We start from the raw sequence: 20642 nt of genomic DNA, 5'->3' as shown, positions 1-20642 counted from the left end.
AATCACACTTTAGAAATATTTACAAGCAACTTTACATAAAAACAAGCTAAAAGTCGCTTATAATAAGCGGACATGGCAACGCTGGTGTGTGTGTGTGTGTGTGTGTGTGTGTGTGCGCGTGTGCGTGTGCGTGTGCGTGTGCGTGCGCGTGCGTGTGCGTGTGTGTGTGTGTGTGTGTGTGTGCGCGTGTGTGTGTGCGTGTGTCAAAGATGTTGAATGGAGGCTGTGCTGAGTTGCCTAGCGACGAAACGACCAATGAAAACATTTTATAGCATAGCCAAAGGATAGGATATGATCCCACAGACGATATGTCGCATACAGTTAACTGAGAGACAGGCAGGGAATAGGCGGAGAGGGGGATTTGAATTCAAACTGGGTTCAGCTGCGAGAAAGACCTTCATTATATGGTACGTGTTCACTCAGTGATCCACTGGGGCACCCAACATGTATTTCTTAAAATATAAAACAGTCAGTAACAGAGGCCAATTAAGTTGAACCAGGTTTCGGTACAATTCAGAATTTTGCAAACAGGGGCTTAACAAGTTAACATTTCACAATTTAACACTGAAGTTATAAATATACCAACATAGATTTACATGAAATACATCTCAGAGTTTCTCTCTAACTGTTGCTCTGGTGGTGGCTTTGCAAGAAATACCAGCTACAGTACAGGACTACCATCTGGAGGAAATTAGTCTTCTCTATGATCATCACTAAACCTACTGTGCCCTCTAGTGGGCACACTGGGTACTTACCAGTAAAGCCCAGAAAGCAGCGTACTGTGCTTGTTGATCATAACAACCTGGTTCACTAGCTGTCTAAAGCAGTAAGGGTTCTCAAAGTGGGGTCCTAAGACAGAAGACACACAGGGGTCCTTGAGGCCGTTCCAGGGGGTTCCCAGCAAAATGAAGAACAGTTTAATTTCACTATTATTTCAGAATGTATTACATACAGTATACGATTGTATACGCAAAACTATTCAGATCAGTTTCACTAGTATGCACTGTTATCTCCAGACATAATTTACATAAAGACTAATCTAAAACAACAATTTAATATAAAAACAAGAATGTCCTCTTATGGCACAACATATTTTCAAATGGGGGTCTAACAAGTACAGTATCAATTTGGGGGTCCTTGACATGAAAATGTTAAAGTGCTCTACAGGCCTAATTTATTTTCCGTTGTACAATGGTGTCACGCTCTAAAATAGCGGTTGCAACGCATTGTGAGCTTCTATATCCATCAGTATTTTCAACACATAACACAACCGTACGACAAAGTCAGCAATGAATCAGGCTTAAAGAGGAATAGTTTGAACTACTGACTTGCCCCTCCAGACGCAAAACATCTACGGACCAATTCCAATAATCCTTACCGTAAGAGGCAGAGCCATATGAGCCATGTTGTTTCTAATTTGATGACGTCACCGCAGGGCTTGGTCAAGGCCAAGGTTGCCTGGGTATTTAACAAGGTCCCTAATCAAGCGCAGGTGTTGCTTGTGGCAGAGGCACACCGTTGTTTTTTTTTGGGCGGTGAAACCGCCCCTATAAGTGAGGTTTGGAAATTTGTACAATTATCATGGGCAGTGAAACCGCCCCTATAAGTGAGGTTTGGAAATTTGTACAATTATCCTGCGCTGTGATTGGCCAATCACAATCTATTCAGGACTGTGATTGGCCAGTGTCACATGACACATGTGCATAACCCTATATAAGAAACCATAACTTTAAAAAAGACTGTAAATTTGTTTTTTTAAAGTTATGGTTTCGTCCATCATAAAGAGTGTTTCAATAAATGTATTGTACTTTGTAATGTATACTTTTGACACTACACTTACACCCACTTTAGTTAGTGGTCTAAGCTCTAAGTGATCAAAAAATAGGGCCCTGGTTTAAACCTAATTCCCCTTTCACAGTCCACAAGTACATTAGTGTGGCTCAGCGTATGAGAGCCATTTCCTCCAGAAAGGGTGTCTTCATGCATCCTGTGCAGAGCTGGTCCATCCACAGAGGAGCCTCGTGCTGCAGCGGCGTGCGACGGGGGTAGAACGTGTACGAGAGGTCGTAGTTCAAAAGGCAGCTGATGGAGGCCATGTAGAGGTCTGAGAAGCGACTCAGGCGTCTGGAGAAGTAGGTGGGATTGTGACACGTCCTGAAGATGCTGCCGAACTGAGGATTGAACAGGTTCTTCGTCATCGCTCTGGAACGCAAAGCAGTGATGTGTAGTTTTAGGAATTTCAGGTTTAATACTCGTTTTGTTTTTTAAATGTTTATGCTTTTCTGATAGGTAAGCGTGTAGAGAGACAGAAAACCAAGGGCAGAGAAACGGTCGAATTCTAAACCGGGTCCTCATGCTCACAAGGAGTATATGGTCTGTGCAAAAACTGTCTGAGCCACCAGGCACCCCTTAAGTGTTTTTGTTTTGTTTTGTTTTTTTCTGGGGGGTACTTTGTATTAAAGCATGAAAGTGTGAGGAGAGACAAGACAATCAGAAAAAAACGTTCAGATAACATGAGGTACTCACCGAAGTTCTTCTCTCTCCTTAAGCCATTCCTGCAAAACCTGCTTTGACTTTGGGTCACGATGCACCTGGGATACATAAAATGACAGTGTCAGCATTCAAAGGTATACATACACAACAGACATATTTTGCACCTAGCCTCTTGCAAGAGGCTAGGTGCAAAATACAAACAATAAAAGCACAAGACAACTTAAGAGAGAAAAAAAGTAAAACAAAACAACAAAACTTCAAAACAAACTAATTAAGCAAAATAATCATTTATGTACTGTATAAAAATATAGAAAGAGAACGTGACGTTACACCATTGTAAGAAATAGCTAAAAACCTCACAAGATGGCACCACCAGGAGGGATCGCTCGTTCTTGATACAATAATAATATCAATGCCAAGGAGCCCTGGGTATACAGCAGTTGAAAGGTGAAGTTCTCCTGTAATATACAACTTAGGGTTCCGCCATATACTGTACTTGACTGAGTCGAGGTCGGGATCAGAATTTCTTCAATTATATGTTTCTTGTAAATATATGATGGGGTGAGCATAAGCCTGAGGAGACCTTTTAGTAGACAAACTGGAGACAAACAAACCAAAAAACAAAGTCCTGATCAGAAAGAGAGAGAGAGTTGCTGCTACAGAGTGTCTGTTCTCTCTGGACCTCAATCCCCTCCGGAAACAGTTTCAGTTCAGAGAAGGGCAGAGGAAGAGCGGAGTCTACCCTCTTCTTTAAATTAATCACTCAATCTCAAACCAGGAGGAGCCCTCGAAGGGGGCAAAACCCACTGAACTAGATGTCTACTACTGAAGGCATAGTGATAAAACAGTAGCTTAGCTAACCCAAACTCCCTCCATCTAATGGAAGCTGCAGCATAATAACATCCTGGGGTTTCCATTCCACAAAAACTTGTTACAGATTCTATCAATATTGAAGTACTTTTTGGTGAGAGGGAGGGATTGGAGGAGATCATTTCTCTTTGGTATACAGTTCAAAACGTTCACTTTACCCCAGAGAGATAAAATGTGAAAACCACCTGTTAACATCTAAGAACATTTTCCTTAAGAGGATCAAAGATCTCCACTATGTAATTCATCTACCTAGGGAAAGAATACCTAGATAGTAGACTGTACCTCAACCCCTCCCGTGGCCACTGAAATGAGACCTCCTGGAATAAAGACTTGGGGCAGTAGGGGGTCAGCACCAGGGCCTTCCGACTTCAGCCAGTTTACCTTGTAACCAGATCATTTTGAGAAAGAATCAATCATTCTAAGAATCGCTGGAATGGATGTGACTGGTTCTGATACCGTCAACAAGATGTCATCACATTGTGCTCAGAATACCTAATTTTGAACCCTTGGAAGCTGGTGAAGAGGGTTGGCGAGAGACCCTGGTGCATATACCCCGGCCTAATGTAAAGTATGAGACAATTCCATTCATCTGTACCGCTGCCTCTGGTTCATTGTACAACACCTCTATCAATCTCAGAAAGTGTTGACCAAATCCAAATGCCCTAAGCATATGAAACATGTATAACAACAACTCTACTTGGCCAAACACTTTTACAGCACTGAGCAAGACCAATGTAATATGGGCGTCCTCATTACAGACACACAAAATTTGGACATCTAATATTATCTACTACTAGTAGATATAGTAATAGTTATCGACTACAAATAGTCGATAACTATCTTTTTTTTAAAATGAAGGTGGCAATTTGGCTCCTATTCTGTAAACATCCGGTCCAGCATTCAGCCAAAAGTAATAATATTAAAATCCTCCAAGAATAATCGGGGAGGTCTCCAATATCCTATAATTCTCAAGGTCTTTAAAGGTCTGCTTATCATTGTTGGGGGCATAAATATTACCAAGTGTTATTGAAGGACCCTGAATCTCCACCAGCACAATAATCATCCTGTCCTCCTCATCTGATACGTCTTGAAGACATTTAAATTGTATTAGTTGCTGTCCGGCAGAAACCAGCTAACTCCATTTTTCCGCTTTTGATTTTTTTTCCCATAAATCAGTGCTATGGAACACCCTTTAGGTCTGTGTGTTGATTAAAAAAATATCGAACCAATGAAACGTATTAAAAAGCACTTCAGACAAAATCAGCGAACTCCATTGGATCCTCAAACTTTCTGCTAAACCAGCTAAGTCCACCAAAGGGGGGTGGAGTTAGCTGGTTTTGCTGACTCCACCCCCTTTTGACCTCCAACCTCATTGTGAGCTTGGAGGTCCATTCAGCTGTTCTTATCAATGATGAACAAAACCTCCTAACTCCACTTTTTGTTTTGTTTTTGTCATTTCCTGAAAAATGAACATTTTGGAGTTAGCTGGTTTCTGTGGACAGCAGAGATATTTGAATGGCCACCCCTTTATTCTTAACACACACTGAAAAACACATGTCCCACCCAAAAGTGTCTGCTAAATGACTGTAATGTAATGTAATGCAAGAACTACCGAAAAAAGTTCAGAAATGCTTTGCAGATTGGCTCTAAAAGTTGCTTAATTATGTTTAGTTTAACTGACAGTTCATTCTTTTTTTTCTTTTTTTTATTTTTATCCCGCGATTTTTGTAACCCTTTTTTTTCACCCGGTGCCAATTTCCTAAGTGATCCTGGGCGCTACACCAGCCCTACACCAGCGCTACACCAGTCCCCCACAGCCTGGGGAGGCCAGGGCCGAGCTCATGCTTCCTTCAATGCATGAGAGCCAACTGACCTTCTTGTCACCTGACAGGGGGGAGTTTCCCTGGTAGGACGTAGCGCGTGGAAGGAACACGTTATTCCAACCAGTTCCTTTCCCCTCCATCAGGTGCCCCGGCTGTCATGGGGGAGGCGGTATAGTGACCAGGATTACTACATGTTTTTGTGAGGGTATTAACTACCCTGGGAGACACGGGGAGAACATGCAAACTCCACACAGACCCCACCTAGGGTATGGGCGTTGATGACGCGGCGGAGAAAACTGACAGTTCATTTTAAAGGTCTGTGACGACATTGTGCATGTCGTCGCGTGATGACGTAATGACATAATAAGCAGTGACATAAAAAATATGATTTGAAATGTGCCGTTTTAGATTAGTTCATTAGGGACCAGTCGAAATTTACATAAGGGGGGGCATGGAGGAAAATAGGGGAGGGTCATGCCTTTCTAATTTTGGTCCAAGGGAGGGTCAGCTAATTTTACTTTGAATCCAAGGGAGGGTCATGCAATTTTGAATTGATAAAATAGTCCGTTTTTTATATACCTTTTTAGTACAGCAGAACAGTGGTCAATGACCCCTCTCCATTTCAAAGGATACAAAGAATTCAAATCCACCTTGTCTATTTAGAATCAATGACGGTCGTTAACAAGCCATCAACGCACAGCGAGTGTGAACGACCCAGTCAAATCTATTCAGCGTCTTAACAATTAAGCAAAACTTCAACAGGCGTTATTGGAGAGATGCATTATAAATAGGCCTACTATAACTGGATATTCATAATCATTTGAAGTAATTCTGTGCATGTGATTAATGTGGATCTATATGGACAGTTGTGTATAGATGCCTAGCTCCACAAGTAAAACCAGAAGCATCAGGCCATAATTGATAGCCTAATTTGTTTTATGTAGGCAACAGTGTAGTTGTAGTCACTGTAGTTGATAATTAAAAGGGCAGAGTGACAAAAGTTTTAAACTACTGGTTACCAAATATTCAAAACTTTCTTCAATCTGACCAGGATTCAATGGGTTTCCCACATGTAATATGAGAACACTATCCATTCTGCTACCACTACTACAGATACACTGTGCATTTAGCAAGACTGACTACACTACAGCAATGAATGTTCTAATCAATGTGGAAAGCAAAACATTGGACATATCAGTTTTAAATGTCATGTTGTATTTGATGGGGAGGGTTAGGGGTGTCAAGAATTTCACAATACGATACATGATGTTGGGCATGATATCGATATGATATATTATTAATGTTCTTTTCTCATGTATCATCAACATTGGCCATCATCTTATAAATAACGTTATAAAGCAAGTTAGAAACAATTACAAAGTGCTTTGTACACACAAATAAATACATTTGTGCAAGCTTAATGGAGAAGTGAAGTTCTCACTAACTATAAACCCATTGTTTCAGAGGACAGATAGACACTAATATAACAAATATAATATAATATAAGACTGCATAACTATAAATTCCACAAACCTCATATTTTTGTCATCGGGACTTTACCAACCAAGTGCAGCCTAGTTATTTCCAACAGCTAAAAAAAATCTATAATACCAGATACAGTATAATACAATCTTAGATTAGATATAGGCCTATTTGAGAGTGCAGATGCATGTCACATTAACGAGCGTCAACGAGCATCAGCTGACACACAACACCTCCCCTCTGCAGTGCTTTAAACTGAAAGTGACTGACTGGAGTCTGTTTCATTTCTCTCCAAAATACCTTGAATATGATGGAGGACATGATTAATAATTACTATGATTATGATAAGCTTTACATTTCATATCATACAGTAAAAACTCCTAACTTTCACCGGCAAAAAAAAAGAAAGTGTTTTTTTTTTATTAAAAAAACAATTAAAAAAATATTACGATACAGTATGACATCATGACAATACCTATCATCACATTTTAATACCACGATAGGCTATATCGTGACACAATATATCGTGACACTTCTAGGCGGGGAGGGTTACTCTTTTTTTTGTAATCACTTGGGGAGGGTCATTGATTTTTTTTTTGTTGTCAAAGGGAGGGTCATGGCATTTTAGATCAGGGCACATACATTTCCTCCATGCCCCCCCTTATGTAAAGTTCGACTGGTCCCTTACACCTTTTTTTACAGTATGGCTAAGGTGGTGAGCAGTCTACTTAATTTTTATTGAGACATAATAAAATGAAACAAGTATCCACATTATTACTTCAATGTTTTTCAACCCAAGGACCCCCTAGCTGAGAAAGAGATGAAGCAGGGACCCCCACTATATACATATAGTGGGGGAAATAGCCGATCTACAAGCTTGCTGTGCGAGGCGTTGTGAGCTTGTAGATCTGCTATTTTTGGCTAAAGTTCTCTGAATAGGGATGCTAGGGTTCAAGTGGTTAATGTAAAAACCACTTGAACGGCCCCCCTGTAGTAACTCTGAGGACCCCCTAGGGGTCCCGGACACCCTGTTGAAGACCCCTGCTCTATTTTAAGAGAATTTCACAGAGGAGTGTGTTGCAACACCAACCTGCATGCGCTCCAGTAGACCAGTGAGAGCCTGCAGCCAGGTGAGCCTCAGGGTGTATTGTTCTGTGTTCACCACCTTAGTCTCCAGCTCCAGTTCAGGTACTATGGCTCCTGTACGCCAGCCGTGACGCAACATGAGGTCCTACCAATACCAAGACACAGTGTTTATGCATGGACACGTGTGTGTGTGTGTGTGTGTGTGTGTGTGTGTGTGTGTGTGTGTGTGTGTGCAGGGACGCGGGAAGTGGGGTGCTGAGGGTGCTGCAGCACCCCTGGTGGTGGGGAAGAGAAAAAAAAATTGGGAAAAAAATGAATTTCTTTTTTTTTGTAAATTAACAAATATATATCATTTTAAAGTATATATACACACTTATATATTAAAACAATGATGTATTTAACTTTGGGGAATAAAATATTTTTTGAAAAAGGTGAAAAAACGTGAAAAATGCCCCCCCCCGCTTCGCGCGCGTGCGGAGTCCCCCGCCAAGCACAGCCCCCCTTGGCATAAATGACTTCCAGCGTCCCTGTGTGTGTGTGTGTGTGTGTGTGTGTGTTCAGTGATCAGTCATGACCTCATCATGTGATACTCACAGCCAAGTCACTGTAGAGATGGTCACCAAAATACAGCACCCTGGATCCTCTCCATCCTGTCAGTCTGAGGAAGTCAAACAGGTTCCCCTGAAACCCAACAAGTCAGCAGCCCCTCATCCACCAGGATTTGAACTTAGATTGAGGGAAAACACAATGCACAGAGCTACAAAGCTACAAAGCTTTAGTGACAGCATTATACCTGCTTGTAAACCTGTCCTTTGTGCAAACTCTTTATTTTGTCCCACTGGAGGTCACCGTTCCCATCCAAGCGTCTGAAAGGTCTGGGGAAGTAATATTGAGGTCTTACAGCTTGTAGAAGTATTTGTAGTAGTAATATAATGTACAATCATATGTCTATCTATTTATCTATCTAGTGTCTGTGTCTATCTATCACAATTCAAACTCCAGTATGAGAAACTGAAGTCAGTTCATCAGGTTTGATCTAATGCTTGAGTCAAAAGTTTGAATTCACACATTTTTCTTTGATCAGATGATGTTGATGCCATCCCAGTCACACTCACTTGACCATAGAGTCAGTGAAGAAGTGAGGCTTGTCTGCCTGAACAATGATAACATCGAAGAAGTCTCTCCAGTGTTTCCCCACCATGTATGTCATTCCTTTATCCCTGCAGACAGGAATATTATAACGTTAATAGAGATGGCAACAGTGTTAAATGCATCCATCACTTCAGGTATCAATCTTTCTGAAGCAGTGAGTTCCGGGGACGCACAGGGGTCCTTGAGGTGGTTCCAGGGGGTCCCCAGCTAAAAGATTAATAGCTAGGAACAAAATGGACTGTTAAGGGTCTGAAACTCTGTCCACACCAATGATACACTACGCAACAATTTGCTACTTGACCCGTTGCAGGTCAGTGCAGTTTGGGGATTCTGTTGCAAGTAGTTCAATCAATGATGTGGACTGGGCTTGAGAGTGGAACCAAATGGACCCTTACGGGCTATCAGAGTTATGGGGATCCGTGGTCTCTGCATACCAAACCAAACTGAGGGTCCTTGAAATTCCAATGTTTGAGAATCTACAGTGTGTGCCACTCACACAAAGCAGAAAGGACTGTTGGTGATCAGGAATAGTTTCTTCCCTTGACTGACCAGGCGATGCAGCACAGCATGGGTCTCCTCTCCTCTTAGAATGTACTTCTCTATGATTCACAAAAGCAAAATGGAGTTCTAAAATTTAAATAATAATATATGACAAACTACATTGGGAACACAATAAGTAGTCTCTCAAGACAGACTTGTTGGCTCACACAATTTTCAAACGGTCTGTACATCTGAAAATCAGCGGAAAATAAAGCTGATGTTCCGCCTCCACACCACTTGCTAGTGGTCTTGCAAGCTGCTAATAGCAGAAATGAAAGGTCGAATATACCCTTCCGCTTCCGGTCTGAAGAGCAGGTGACAATCTCCTGTCTGTGCAGAACTTTTACAAGGCAGAATTACAGACTCTCTGTAGCATTTGAAGATTGCGAAAGAGTTGTCTGGCTTGAGAGACTACACACAGTAAATAATGGCTTTCTCACCTAGATCTTGCATGATCCATTTATACATGTAGCCTTTAATGTGAACCATACCAATAGCTTCCTAGAGATCAAATCAAAACAGAGACAAATCAACAAGCGGCTGAAATTCTGTATTTAATTTAATATACACACAAGTTTCAACAGCACGTGTTCCACTGTCTGAAGCTGAAGGGCCATTTGCAGCAGAAAAAATAAATAAATAAATAAATAAAAAAGGAATAAAAGGACAGTAAGTGGATAAGAACTTCAAAACTTGATCTGTTGCTGTTCAACCTCTGACTGACATGAGAATTATAACAAAAGATACAATGTATCCTCTCCTGTTTCCAAACATCCTCTCATCCCAGGAACAAGGTATTATTGTTCGCTGTTCAGACAACAGATACCTCTCTCTCCTGTTGAAGAATCACGCCGTGCAAAAACAGTCAAATGAACCGTTCTCTGGTTGAGCTGGAGGATTATGTGCCGTAAAATGAAAATAAATATTATGAGGGTCACAAATCTACTTACAGACACGTCCTTGTAGAGGTGAATTGGATCATATTCAATGTCACTGGAGATAAAGAAATCATTCACCACAGCCAAAAGGGTCATCTCTGGCAGGGAGAAAATATCCATATACTGTTTCACCTTTGGTCCCTATATGTCAGATGTTAGGACAAAAAAAAAAGGTTGACATTTATTTTCTCAACTGTGTAAGAAGAATGCAGTTAACTGCTTGTAAAGTGGAGGTTAAGAAAAAAACATTGCCTGTGAACCGGAACAATTTTGATTTCACTAAGAGGTTTCCCCGCTATGAGAATTAATCCCTAATTGAAATTGGTGCCAGACCAAAAAGGCTTTGTGGTTTGTGTGTTTATGGGGATTAAGAGTTGGAGAGGCATTCTTCACTCTCCAGGGAAGAACTTCAAAACACCCAATAGACCAAAAACTATTTGAACCAGAGTCAAGATATCAAAACCCAAATTAGCAAATGGGAAAGTTGTCAGATTACCTGTGTGATTGTCAGAGTGAATTAAGGCATTTCACAGCAGTTTCTAACAAATGAAAATTAACAAAAATATGTTTCTTTGTGGGTGTGTGTGTGTGTGTGTGTGTGTGTGTGTGTGTGTGTGTGTGTGTGTGTGTGTGTGTGTGTGTGTGTGTGTGTGTGTGCATGTGAGCCTGCGTATGTATGTGTGTGTGTGTGTGTGTGTGTGTGTGTGTGTGTGTGTGTGTGTGTGTGTGTGTGTGTGTGTGTGTGTGTGTGTGTGTGTGTGTGTGTGTGTGTGTGTGTGTGTGTGTGTGCATGTGAGCCTGCGTACGTGTGTGTGTGTGTGTGTGTGTGTGTGTGTGTGTGTGTGTGTGTGTGTGTTACTAGAATTAAAAGTAGATAATGTGCATTGAGTGTGCAAAAGGTTGGTCCGTGCCTACCATCTACTGGACTGATATACCCATAATATAAATATTAAATATGATAATGTATGCCCAGCTCTGCTTATGCTTATGGCTGTCCATCGATTTTGAGGATGACATTGCTCCTCTTGAAATCTTTGTTTGTGTCTGTATAGTTTTTGTTATGTTTTGTGTGGCATATGATATTGTATGGGAAGCATAAAATGTGACCGTTTTCCCCCTTAGGGTATAAAAAACATTCACATTATCTCAAGTTTAAACCTTAAATATTATAATACACAACTCTGACAGTGCTGGAAATCTGTCACCTTACTTTGCCATAGAAGCCACTGTCCACGAGCAGAGGGACATGCAGGGTCCCGCCGTGAAGTTGAAGTACTTGCTCAAGTGACACTGGGCTCAAGCCCCTTGAAATGACACATGGCAATGAGAGAGATGGATAGTAGACAGACTGGGCAAAAATTGAACATGTCATGATATAATGACCTAAACAGTCATTTAAGTCATGTTATTATCATTTTTAAAGAGAGGAGGTTCCATTTGTACCCTCTCAGAGTTACAAATTGATAAATTAACACTAAGGATTCTACTGTGTACTTTGGGACATACTGTATTGTCAATTATTTATAACATTTGTCTTACGTGTGTACATACGTACACCTGCTCTGCCTCATTTTATGCCTGATGAAGACTGTGGTGCTGTAGGTCGTAACATTACTTTACTTAGTTTTTCGTCATAATACCAAGCACCTGGTTAATTGTTCCCGATGTGTGTACACTATTTCCCCCCATGTTATAATCTGATAATGATTATTTGCTTTTTGCCATTACATTTCTGGAGATGGTTAACTGCCTCTTAATGTTGTCTCAACAAATAGAGACATAAACTCACCGATATACAGTTCCCGGTTGAATGTAATGGAATGCATCTATCTTCATCAGAAGACCCTATATGGGAGGGGGTGGGGAGATTGTACTTGCAAATATAACTACATTGGGAAATTTAAAGCTGCAAACTTATTTTAATGAATAAAAGGTTATTTTAACCAATCTGTATGGTAGAGTATGTTAATACAATAAAACTAGTACATCTGCTGTGGTTGGAGGAGGTCTCCCTACTCTTCCATTGAGACATTTACAACCTGGTGTCGGGTAGTAGGACACCTGGTTTACGAGTAGTACTACCTCAAGCTCATAAGTGCTATATATCCCCTGTCCAAACCAGGATTCTTCAGCTGTTTGGTCTCTCACGCCAGGAGAGCCGGGTTTGAATCCCGGGTAGGACATCAAAGTTACTGATTGCACCTTTAATGATTTTTCACCCTGCATGTTGCAGCTTATTCCCACAGAGAGGCTTAGACCTCGTGTTTACCTTTTGAATGTCGTAGTGCAGGCCTCGAACAGCGAAGTTAGGAATGTAGTCATATTTACGAATGGCTCCAGGATACTGTCAAGAAAGAAAAAGAAAAATCATTTTACTGAGATTGAGAATTTAAATAGTATCTGGGGTTTGCACATAAATGTTGGTTTGATTCTGTCCTGAGACCAGTGTCCTTCCCCTCTCTGCCCTCTCGATCCTGCCTCTCTCCATCGTATCCACAAAAAGCAAAAAGCGGACCATGAAAAAAATATTATAATAATTTAAATGAACCTGCAATTTAAATTTGATCTCAATAAACTTGAATCCCCTTATAACCAAACCACTTACTTACTAATTTTGAAAATGTTTGAAAATCTTCGCCCATAACAACCAAACCAGCCAAACGCACCTTGAAATGTTCCACGAGGAAGTCTCTTGCAGTGTAGTAGATCATAGGATTGAGTGCATTGGAGTACATGGCCAGGGTGTAATCGTAGTCAAAGCCGTAGATGTCCACCTCATCCAGACTGACCTCGTTGTTGGTGTAGATGGTGGAAGAGCTGAGCAGGTTGCACACGCCTGGCGGGATCAGCTCTGGACCAGACATAGTATAGTGGGTGTGTGTGAAACCATTCAAGTGAAGTGACACAAGGTACACTGCAGATCAATATAAAGAGATATGCAGTAGACATTTTATGGAGATGGACAGAGAATGACAAAATAAAACGCAGTGACAGAAATATGGCTGGGGATGAAATTATACTAAAATCCCCAGACCGAAATAACTTACCTAAGTGTGCAAGAATGTTCTGCGTCATGCACTACATTAACCATTTATACTGTAGTTTACTGGGGTCCCCCTGGGCTCTATACTAGGTCCACTCCTATTTTCCCTCTACACTAACTCTTTGCGCAAAAATAAGGGGGCTAGGGTTCCAGTGGTTAAATAATATTGACACCTTCGATATTCAGTTCTAATCTTTGAGCTCATGCAGACTGAGATACCAATATTCAAATTCTACTGCAGATTTATAAGCTACAGGATTACTGAGGCCAGTATAAATATCAGTATATATCCTAATTCCTAGTGAAGGGCCCCATCTTGTGCGCCACCTTACCCCTTATCCCTACCTTAACCTTACCTCTTAACCCTAAACCTTTTCTGTAAGATGGCATGGGGCCCTAAATTCAAAACACCACATCACACCAAAACATATTTTTTGAGTAAAATATATAATATAAATAGGAAATATAAACGTTTTACCACTACAGTTATTTGACAGCTTTAGTTATTAGTTACTTACATATTTTATATTATCATTGAGATAACCGTAAAAATCAAGCAAATTAAGTAAGCAAAAAATCTGCTAAATTCATATGGAGGCCAAAGCAACTGGATGGAGATGGATTAGGAAAAAATAACTGTGGAGTTTGAACTGCTATGAGCAGCTACTACAGAATGTGACTTTATTCATGGATGAGAATCTGAATCCCAGTGCTGGACAATAGAGCAGTAGTACATTTCATTACTTGAGACTGTTTTGAGCATCATAGCCTACTTTACTTGAGTATTTGTATTTTTGTAGGCTATACTTTTCACTGCACTACACAAGACAAATATTGTACTTTTGACTCCACTACAGATTTCTAGGAAGAGAAAGAGTACTACATTATGAATTAATGATGTCTATTTTCACTATTATTGATGGAAGCAATTCCTGGAAGCAATGCATTAATAATAAAGAGAAACTGTATCCTAGTTTTTAATTTGTACTTTTGACATTTCTATGAAGGTTTTTTTTTTTTATTAGCTTGTAGACTTGCCTATACTAGTATAGGCCAACACAAGTAGGCCTACTTTAATTCAAGTACCCTACAAATTTGACAGAGCAACTTTCATTCGTAGGCTAGTTTAGTCATATTTGACAAGGAGTAGGCTATGATATTTTGACTCAAGTAGGCCTACGCTACTTTGTCCACCTACCACCACTGCTCAATCTACTGACTTATATTTGCGATAGCCATAGATTAGATACACAAAACGTGCGCTTTACCGTGCACCAGCCGTTTCGTTTCGTAATAACGAGCCCACAGGAGGGTCTTCTGATCCATAGATGAATGTGTCCGCCCTGCAGGACCGTGTTGTTGCGGTTCTTCGGGTCGCTTCTTCTGGCCCGTTAACCGGTGACTCTGACTCTGAGAGGCAGGTGAAGCTGAATGAACCTGTCCGGTGCTGCTGCTGATGAAGCCACCAGACTTTAATCCACAACTTTTCTCTTCAGTCAGTTTGTTTCTTCCACTTCTCTCCGCCGCCGCCTCCTCCTCACCCCCTCTGGTAGAAAATCCGTTGACTTTAGAAGAAGATCTCACAAGATGAAATGTTCTGTTACTGTTATTCAATAATGCACGGCCTATTCTGCCAACTGTCTTGAGCGGCATTCTGTGAGTGTGAAACGGTGAAACAAGTATTTAAACCCTGATTTGTTTCTATCCTAAATTCAGTTATAAACGCATGGCCAGTAGGAGCCCCGCCCCCAGTGTTGCCAGGTTTTGCGAAAGAAATAAGCAACCAGGTGTAGGAAAACAAGCCCAAAAGAAGCGACTATCATACACATTGGCTATTTGAAAATAGCAGATCTACAAGCTCACAACGCGTCACTATAGGACGCGTTGTGAGCTTGTAGATCTGATGAATGATGAATGTGGAATATTTTTGTGACATTTTAACAACACAAATCTTGTATGGGGGTCCCTGGACGTGGCATAAAATACTTTCAGATGGGGGGGGGGTCTGTGGACAAATGCATATTAATTTGGGGGGTCCTTGACCTTGACATGAGAATGTTTCAGAACCACTGGTTTAAACAACATTAGGAAACAAGCCCAAATAAGCAACTACACTTTAGAAACAAGCCGCAACCCACACCTACTAATATTTACAAGCAACTTTACAGAAAAATAAGCCCAAAGTCACTTACAATAAGCCGACATGGCGGAGACAAAGTCACGCCTGTAGGGGGAGGGTTATTATCCTGAGAACCAATCAAAATAATATGCGCCTTTTGATTATACTTTGTCGTACGACGGAGTCGCGCGGGCCCAGTAAATATAAATTAAGCATGAACTACTTAAACCCGTCATTGTGACGGTTGTTCCCCAGGGATCCTTTCCCCCCTCTACACCAAATCTCTCGGTACTTGTAAGAGCTTGTAGATCGAATAGGGACGCTAGAGCTCAGTGGGCATTATTACCAATAGTGCAGCTTGGCACAGAAACTTCCATATTCACAGATCTTGTAACATAATCAGCAATTGCACGACCAGTGGTGGAAAGTAATTAAATACATTTACTCAAGTACTGTACTTAAGTACAATTTTGAGGTACTTTTACTTTACTGGAGCATTTCCAATTGTCTATACTTTAACTTTTACTCCACTAAATCTCAGAGACAAATGCTGTAGTTTTACTCTAATACAATTATTTGAAAACTTTAGTTAACTAGTTACTTTTTGTAGATTTAGATCATTATTACAAAACATACATTTACCACTTCAGCCCCATTTCAACTTTGGCTGTTTGAAAATAGCAATGCATCATAGATCTGCCATTTTCAAAATATTATTATACATTTTATACATATAGCATATAACATTCTACACTACATAATGAGTATTTACTTTTCGTATTTTAAGTATATTTTATTTTTGTTTTTACTCAAGTAAATTTGGATTACGACTTTTAGTGAGTGTTTCTACATTGCAGTATTGAGACTTATACTTAAGTAAAACATTAAGAGTACTTGTTACACCACTGCACATGACATACAGCATGATAAAGATGACTAATACCATCTTTCTTACATGTACAATTTGCTTTATTCTTCATGACAAAAGTGGTTCATAGGTCAATGAAAGGAACTCGCATACACTTCAACAGCCAAGGGCCACCAAACGGTTATGTCTTCTTTTTCTACAACAATGTACACAAAAAGCAGACCACATAAATAGTTGTCAATTAAAAACATCATACATCAAGAATTAAATTATACACATCTGTGAGAGTGGATCAAATTCATTTACAACTTCCAATTAGCATTTTTTTCATTATGGTACAACGTACAGTATATTCACATTTTGAGCATCCTTTGCCTCCACACGAGTTCGTCAACAATGACCCATCAATAAAAGGGACCTTCATTTGTCCATAGCATGACCCTTAACCGTCTAAGCGCGATACGTTTTTTCATGACGAATACTGAAAATAGTCGATCTACAAGCTCATTACGTGTCACATCTCAACGTGATGTGAGCTTGTAGATCTGCTATTTTCAGACATGATCGCCTATAATGGCCAATGCCAAATTGAAAGTGTTTTTATACTTTGCCACACAAAGGTGTCACTCGCTGCAAAATTATGCATTTTCTAGAAACTAGCTATTAATTAGGATTTACTATTATTGTCTAAACTTTTGCCTACAAATCCATTTCTACCTAATTTGCGATTATCAACAAGAGTGGAAGGGTGATCATGATTCATGTTGGAAGCTGAATGTTAATGAACTCATATGAAGCATGCCTGTGAAACAATGTACAATATTCTACCGAAATAAAATAGAATATTGCTTAGATCAGTGCTGAAACAAGCCAATGAGTTTCCTCAAAAGCTAAAACATACCTTCCAAAACTCCTACAGAAACCACACTAACTAAACATCTTTCCTACAGTGGTGAGTTTGTGACCATGAGGTAAACCAAGGCACTAAAATATTAAACAAAGGACGTAAATATATTTTAAACAATAGTTCATTTCTCTTTGCACTGAGCTTTTTTTATATATTTTTTCTTGTCATGTTCAAAGACTGAATGAAATGTTGACTGGCCCCATCAGATTTTAAAATAATGACTTTAAATATTAACCTTGTTCCACAAGAGTCTGATGGGGTGCCAATGACCCCATCATGAATTCAACAGGAATACCTTGACATTTATTTCTTTATTATCGTTTGGAACTCTGGGATGACCTGCCTTACTGTGTCTGCTTTCAAAATCACTTCTCAACTTTCTACGTGATGCAACCATGATTTAAACGTCTAAAGCTTTTTTTTTAAATCGTTTCATTGTTTTATTTACTTTTATTTACTATTCTTTTTTGCTTGTTTTAATGTAAAAGGACCTGAAAAGTATCAAAACGATTGTGTTAATGACAGGCACCAATGTCTGTTTAAGACAAGCAGATTAAATAAATAAAAAAATATTGAAATGTCAAAGTATTCCTTTAAAGAGGTGAGAATAAAGCTACACTACAGTACTACATGCAATGAGACCATCTGCTGTTAATGAGAACATGAAGCATCAGGATCAGATTATGATGCTTCCTATGCCACGGGTCAACTTCAAATGATCTTTCTTAATATTAGATGGTTTGGGTACAGTAGGCCCCTAGATGCCTACAGTGACACTACAGTATTATTGCAGCCCTGCAACCGGCCGACTAAAAGCCTCATTTATGCCCCCGCAGTACGACGTGTCACTTGCCAGTGACAGTCGGGTGATGAAGGATAAATGTGTCTTACGGTGGAGGGGTGCTCCACACTGGCACCATTTTGTGTTTCTACATGGCCTAAACAAAATGCTTTGTGTGAGGATGTTGCATCATCACTGCAGAATGCAATTTTAGATGAAAGCAAAGGCAGTTTAAAAACGTACTCTGATCCCACCGAACATCAAGAAGAACTTTTAAGCCCGATTAATACTTAGTCGCGCGATGGTGTCGCACGCCGAGAATCAGAAGCGACGCATTGTGAGCTTGTAGGTCTGCTATTCTCTGCCATTCTTGATGTGCGACACCATCGGCGCAATGGAGCATAAATTAGGCCTTAGGCTCTACTATGCCCGTAAACCATCCAACAGATCCTGTTAGCTGACGACTGGGTGTTTTGACCTGAGGTGGTGATGTTATGGCAGATCTCTAGTTTCACCAGTGAAGATGACCTCTTCACTGACCTACGGTTAAAAGGTTACAGGTTATGGCTGGTCGGCCAAACCCAAAGTGTCAGATGGAGAAAAAAAGAGAGAAAAGGAGTGGATTTAAAAAGGTACCACCGTGATGGGAAGGGATAAAGTTCAACACGTCAGCGAAAGCGCTCTGTGCTTGCAGGAAATCAATTATGTTAGTAAGGCTGCAAGTGTTCTAGAACACGTCGACTACTTGAGAGGGTTATAGCTTAACTTATACCCCATCACACGGCGGCATCGTTTGCTGTCAAGAGCTGATCTTCAAATGAACAACAAACTAACGACACGTTGCATTGTGCCGTGTTGTTAACTTGCCAGTAGCTTGAAGATCAGCTCTTGTCAGAAAGTGACACCGTCGTGCTACCGAGTATAAATTGGGATTATCACGGTTGGTCTACAGGGCTACTGCTAATACTACAACAAGCCAGACAGGCCATGTCAGGAGGCCAGGCTAAAGGCAAAAGAGTGTCAATACGTAACAGCACAGAAACGAATCGCAGCCTCGCAAAACGCAGGACGGCCGGAAGGAGAAGACTTTCAGTCAGAGGGAGACGGCCTGTAAATCTAGAGGTTGAGGAAATAAAAAAAACTGGAAATACTGTACATGAAATGTCCTTCATTCGAGTGGAATAAATACTGTCAAAATGCTTTTATCACAACACACACGCCTTGAGCAAGAAGACTATGGAGGTGGGAGTTGGACGAGCACATCGGGGGGGCAGGACACCAAGTCAATGACACCACGGAGCAACGAGCAGCCAGTTCACCCACCCACGCATCCACCCACCCACCCATCCATCCACCCATCATCTCCAGGCTGCATACAAACACCTTCCCCGCTCCCCGCAGAGAGGACAGAGGTGACAGAGATGACATGGGTTGAGTTTAGGCGTGTTAATCCGTTGCTGCAGTGGATGCGGTGTTGGAATGTGGCGTCAGGTCTGGGATGGACAGGAGGGATGTCTCAGGTCAGGAAAGACGGAGGGAGGAGGTTTGGGGTGGGGAGGAGGGTTGGTCGACAGGAAGACATGTCCTTATGGAGGAGAGAGGGGCTGGAGTGACGGCGGCACGATGTCAGCGCTATAGAGACAGGGTGAGACAAACAGAAAAACGTTTAGTTTTGATGAAATGGAAAGGAAAAAAAAAACATAAAAAACAAAGAACTGATATGGCACAAAAGAAGGTATGGAACAAATAAGGAGTTGACACTTGAATCTGGGTTGTGCATGAGTGACAGAAAATGCATTTGTTTACTCCATCAGGCATTATGGAATCTTTTTAAACAGTGTGCATGAGCAAACTTAAAATATTCTTATAGTTTAGAATATAATTTTGAAGGGTACTTGTTTTTAAGAGTACTACTTCAGCAGTACTTTTTAAAATGGGTAATATACTGTAGCCCTCAATGAAAAAAAAAACTAAACGTGCTTAGCAGAAACTAAACATCTAAACTAAACTGTTTAACACCAGAGCCAGACCGATGCCAGATTTGTGGGTTCGATACCGATAGCGATAATTTTAAAAGGTAAAACAATCAGGACACATCGGCTGTATTATCTATTTTCCAATACCAATGTCGTCCGAAATGTCTGATAATGGCCAATATATCGGTCGGGCACTCTGCCACCGAGGCCAGCATTTCATCGCCTGCGAGATGATTTCGATCGTGAGTTCTGGGCCCGGGCTGGTCTAGACTGAGCTCTGCCTCCTCCGCTCTGATTGGCATTACTGTGGGCTGCCTCGGTGGTCCCACGTCTGGCCTCTCGACTGACCCCATATACGCTACCCTTACCAGCTGACCCAGGGGCAGAGTGAGGGGAGGCTCCCAGGGACCCTGCGGATCGAGGGTTGAGCTGAGGACACGCAGGGTCTCCGTCATACGCGTTGCGGCTCGTAGATGCCGCTTGTACAGAATTAGGCCTGTTGGCTAATGCTACGGGCTGTTTTCGTCGCACGGAAACGTCTACGCTTGCCTTTGGCGGGGATTT

At 41.0% G+C, this 20642-nt stretch overlaps 2 protein-coding genes across 7 annotated transcripts in view; both read right to left on the bottom strand.

Annotated features, from left to right (window-relative positions):
• Positions 1-1940: 1940 nt before the first annotated feature.
• On the bottom strand, positions 1941-18241 carry LOC308096571 (5'-nucleotidase domain-containing protein 2-like; the record flags this gene model as incomplete). The annotated part of the gene is made up of 15 exons (XM_080443988.1): positions 1941-2202; positions 2527-2591; positions 7759-7899; positions 8349-8435; positions 8548-8629; positions 8870-8974; positions 9403-9505; positions 9887-9947; positions 10397-10525; positions 11595-11688; positions 12174-12229; positions 12654-12728; positions 13051-13235; positions 14696-14973; positions 18213-18241. The coding sequence occupies 15 exons, from the start codon at positions 18239-18241 to the stop codon at positions 1941-1943; spliced, it is 1752 nt and encodes a 583-aa protein (XP_080300114.1).
• Positions 16500-20642, bottom strand: part of LOC308097270 (protein bicaudal D homolog 2) — a 33083-nt gene continuing 28940 nt past the window's right edge. For all 6 annotated transcript variants that reach the window (XM_080444954.1, XM_080444955.1, XM_080444957.1 and 3 more), the window contains exon 11: positions 16500-19734. In XM_080444954.1, the coding sequence (XP_080301080.1) occupies positions 19729-19734 (6 nt within the window). In that variant the 3' untranslated portion in view covers positions 16500-19728. The remainder of the gene's footprint in view (positions 19735-20642) is intronic.

This window comes from Gymnoscopelus braueri (assembly GCF_963280865.1).
Source record: "Gymnoscopelus braueri genome assembly, chromosome: 12".
NCBI classification, from domain to species: Eukaryota; Metazoa; Chordata; class Actinopteri; order Myctophiformes; family Myctophidae; genus Gymnoscopelus; species Gymnoscopelus braueri.
Note: the sequence above shows the minus strand (reverse complement) of the source record. Positions and strands in the feature narration are given on the sequence as shown.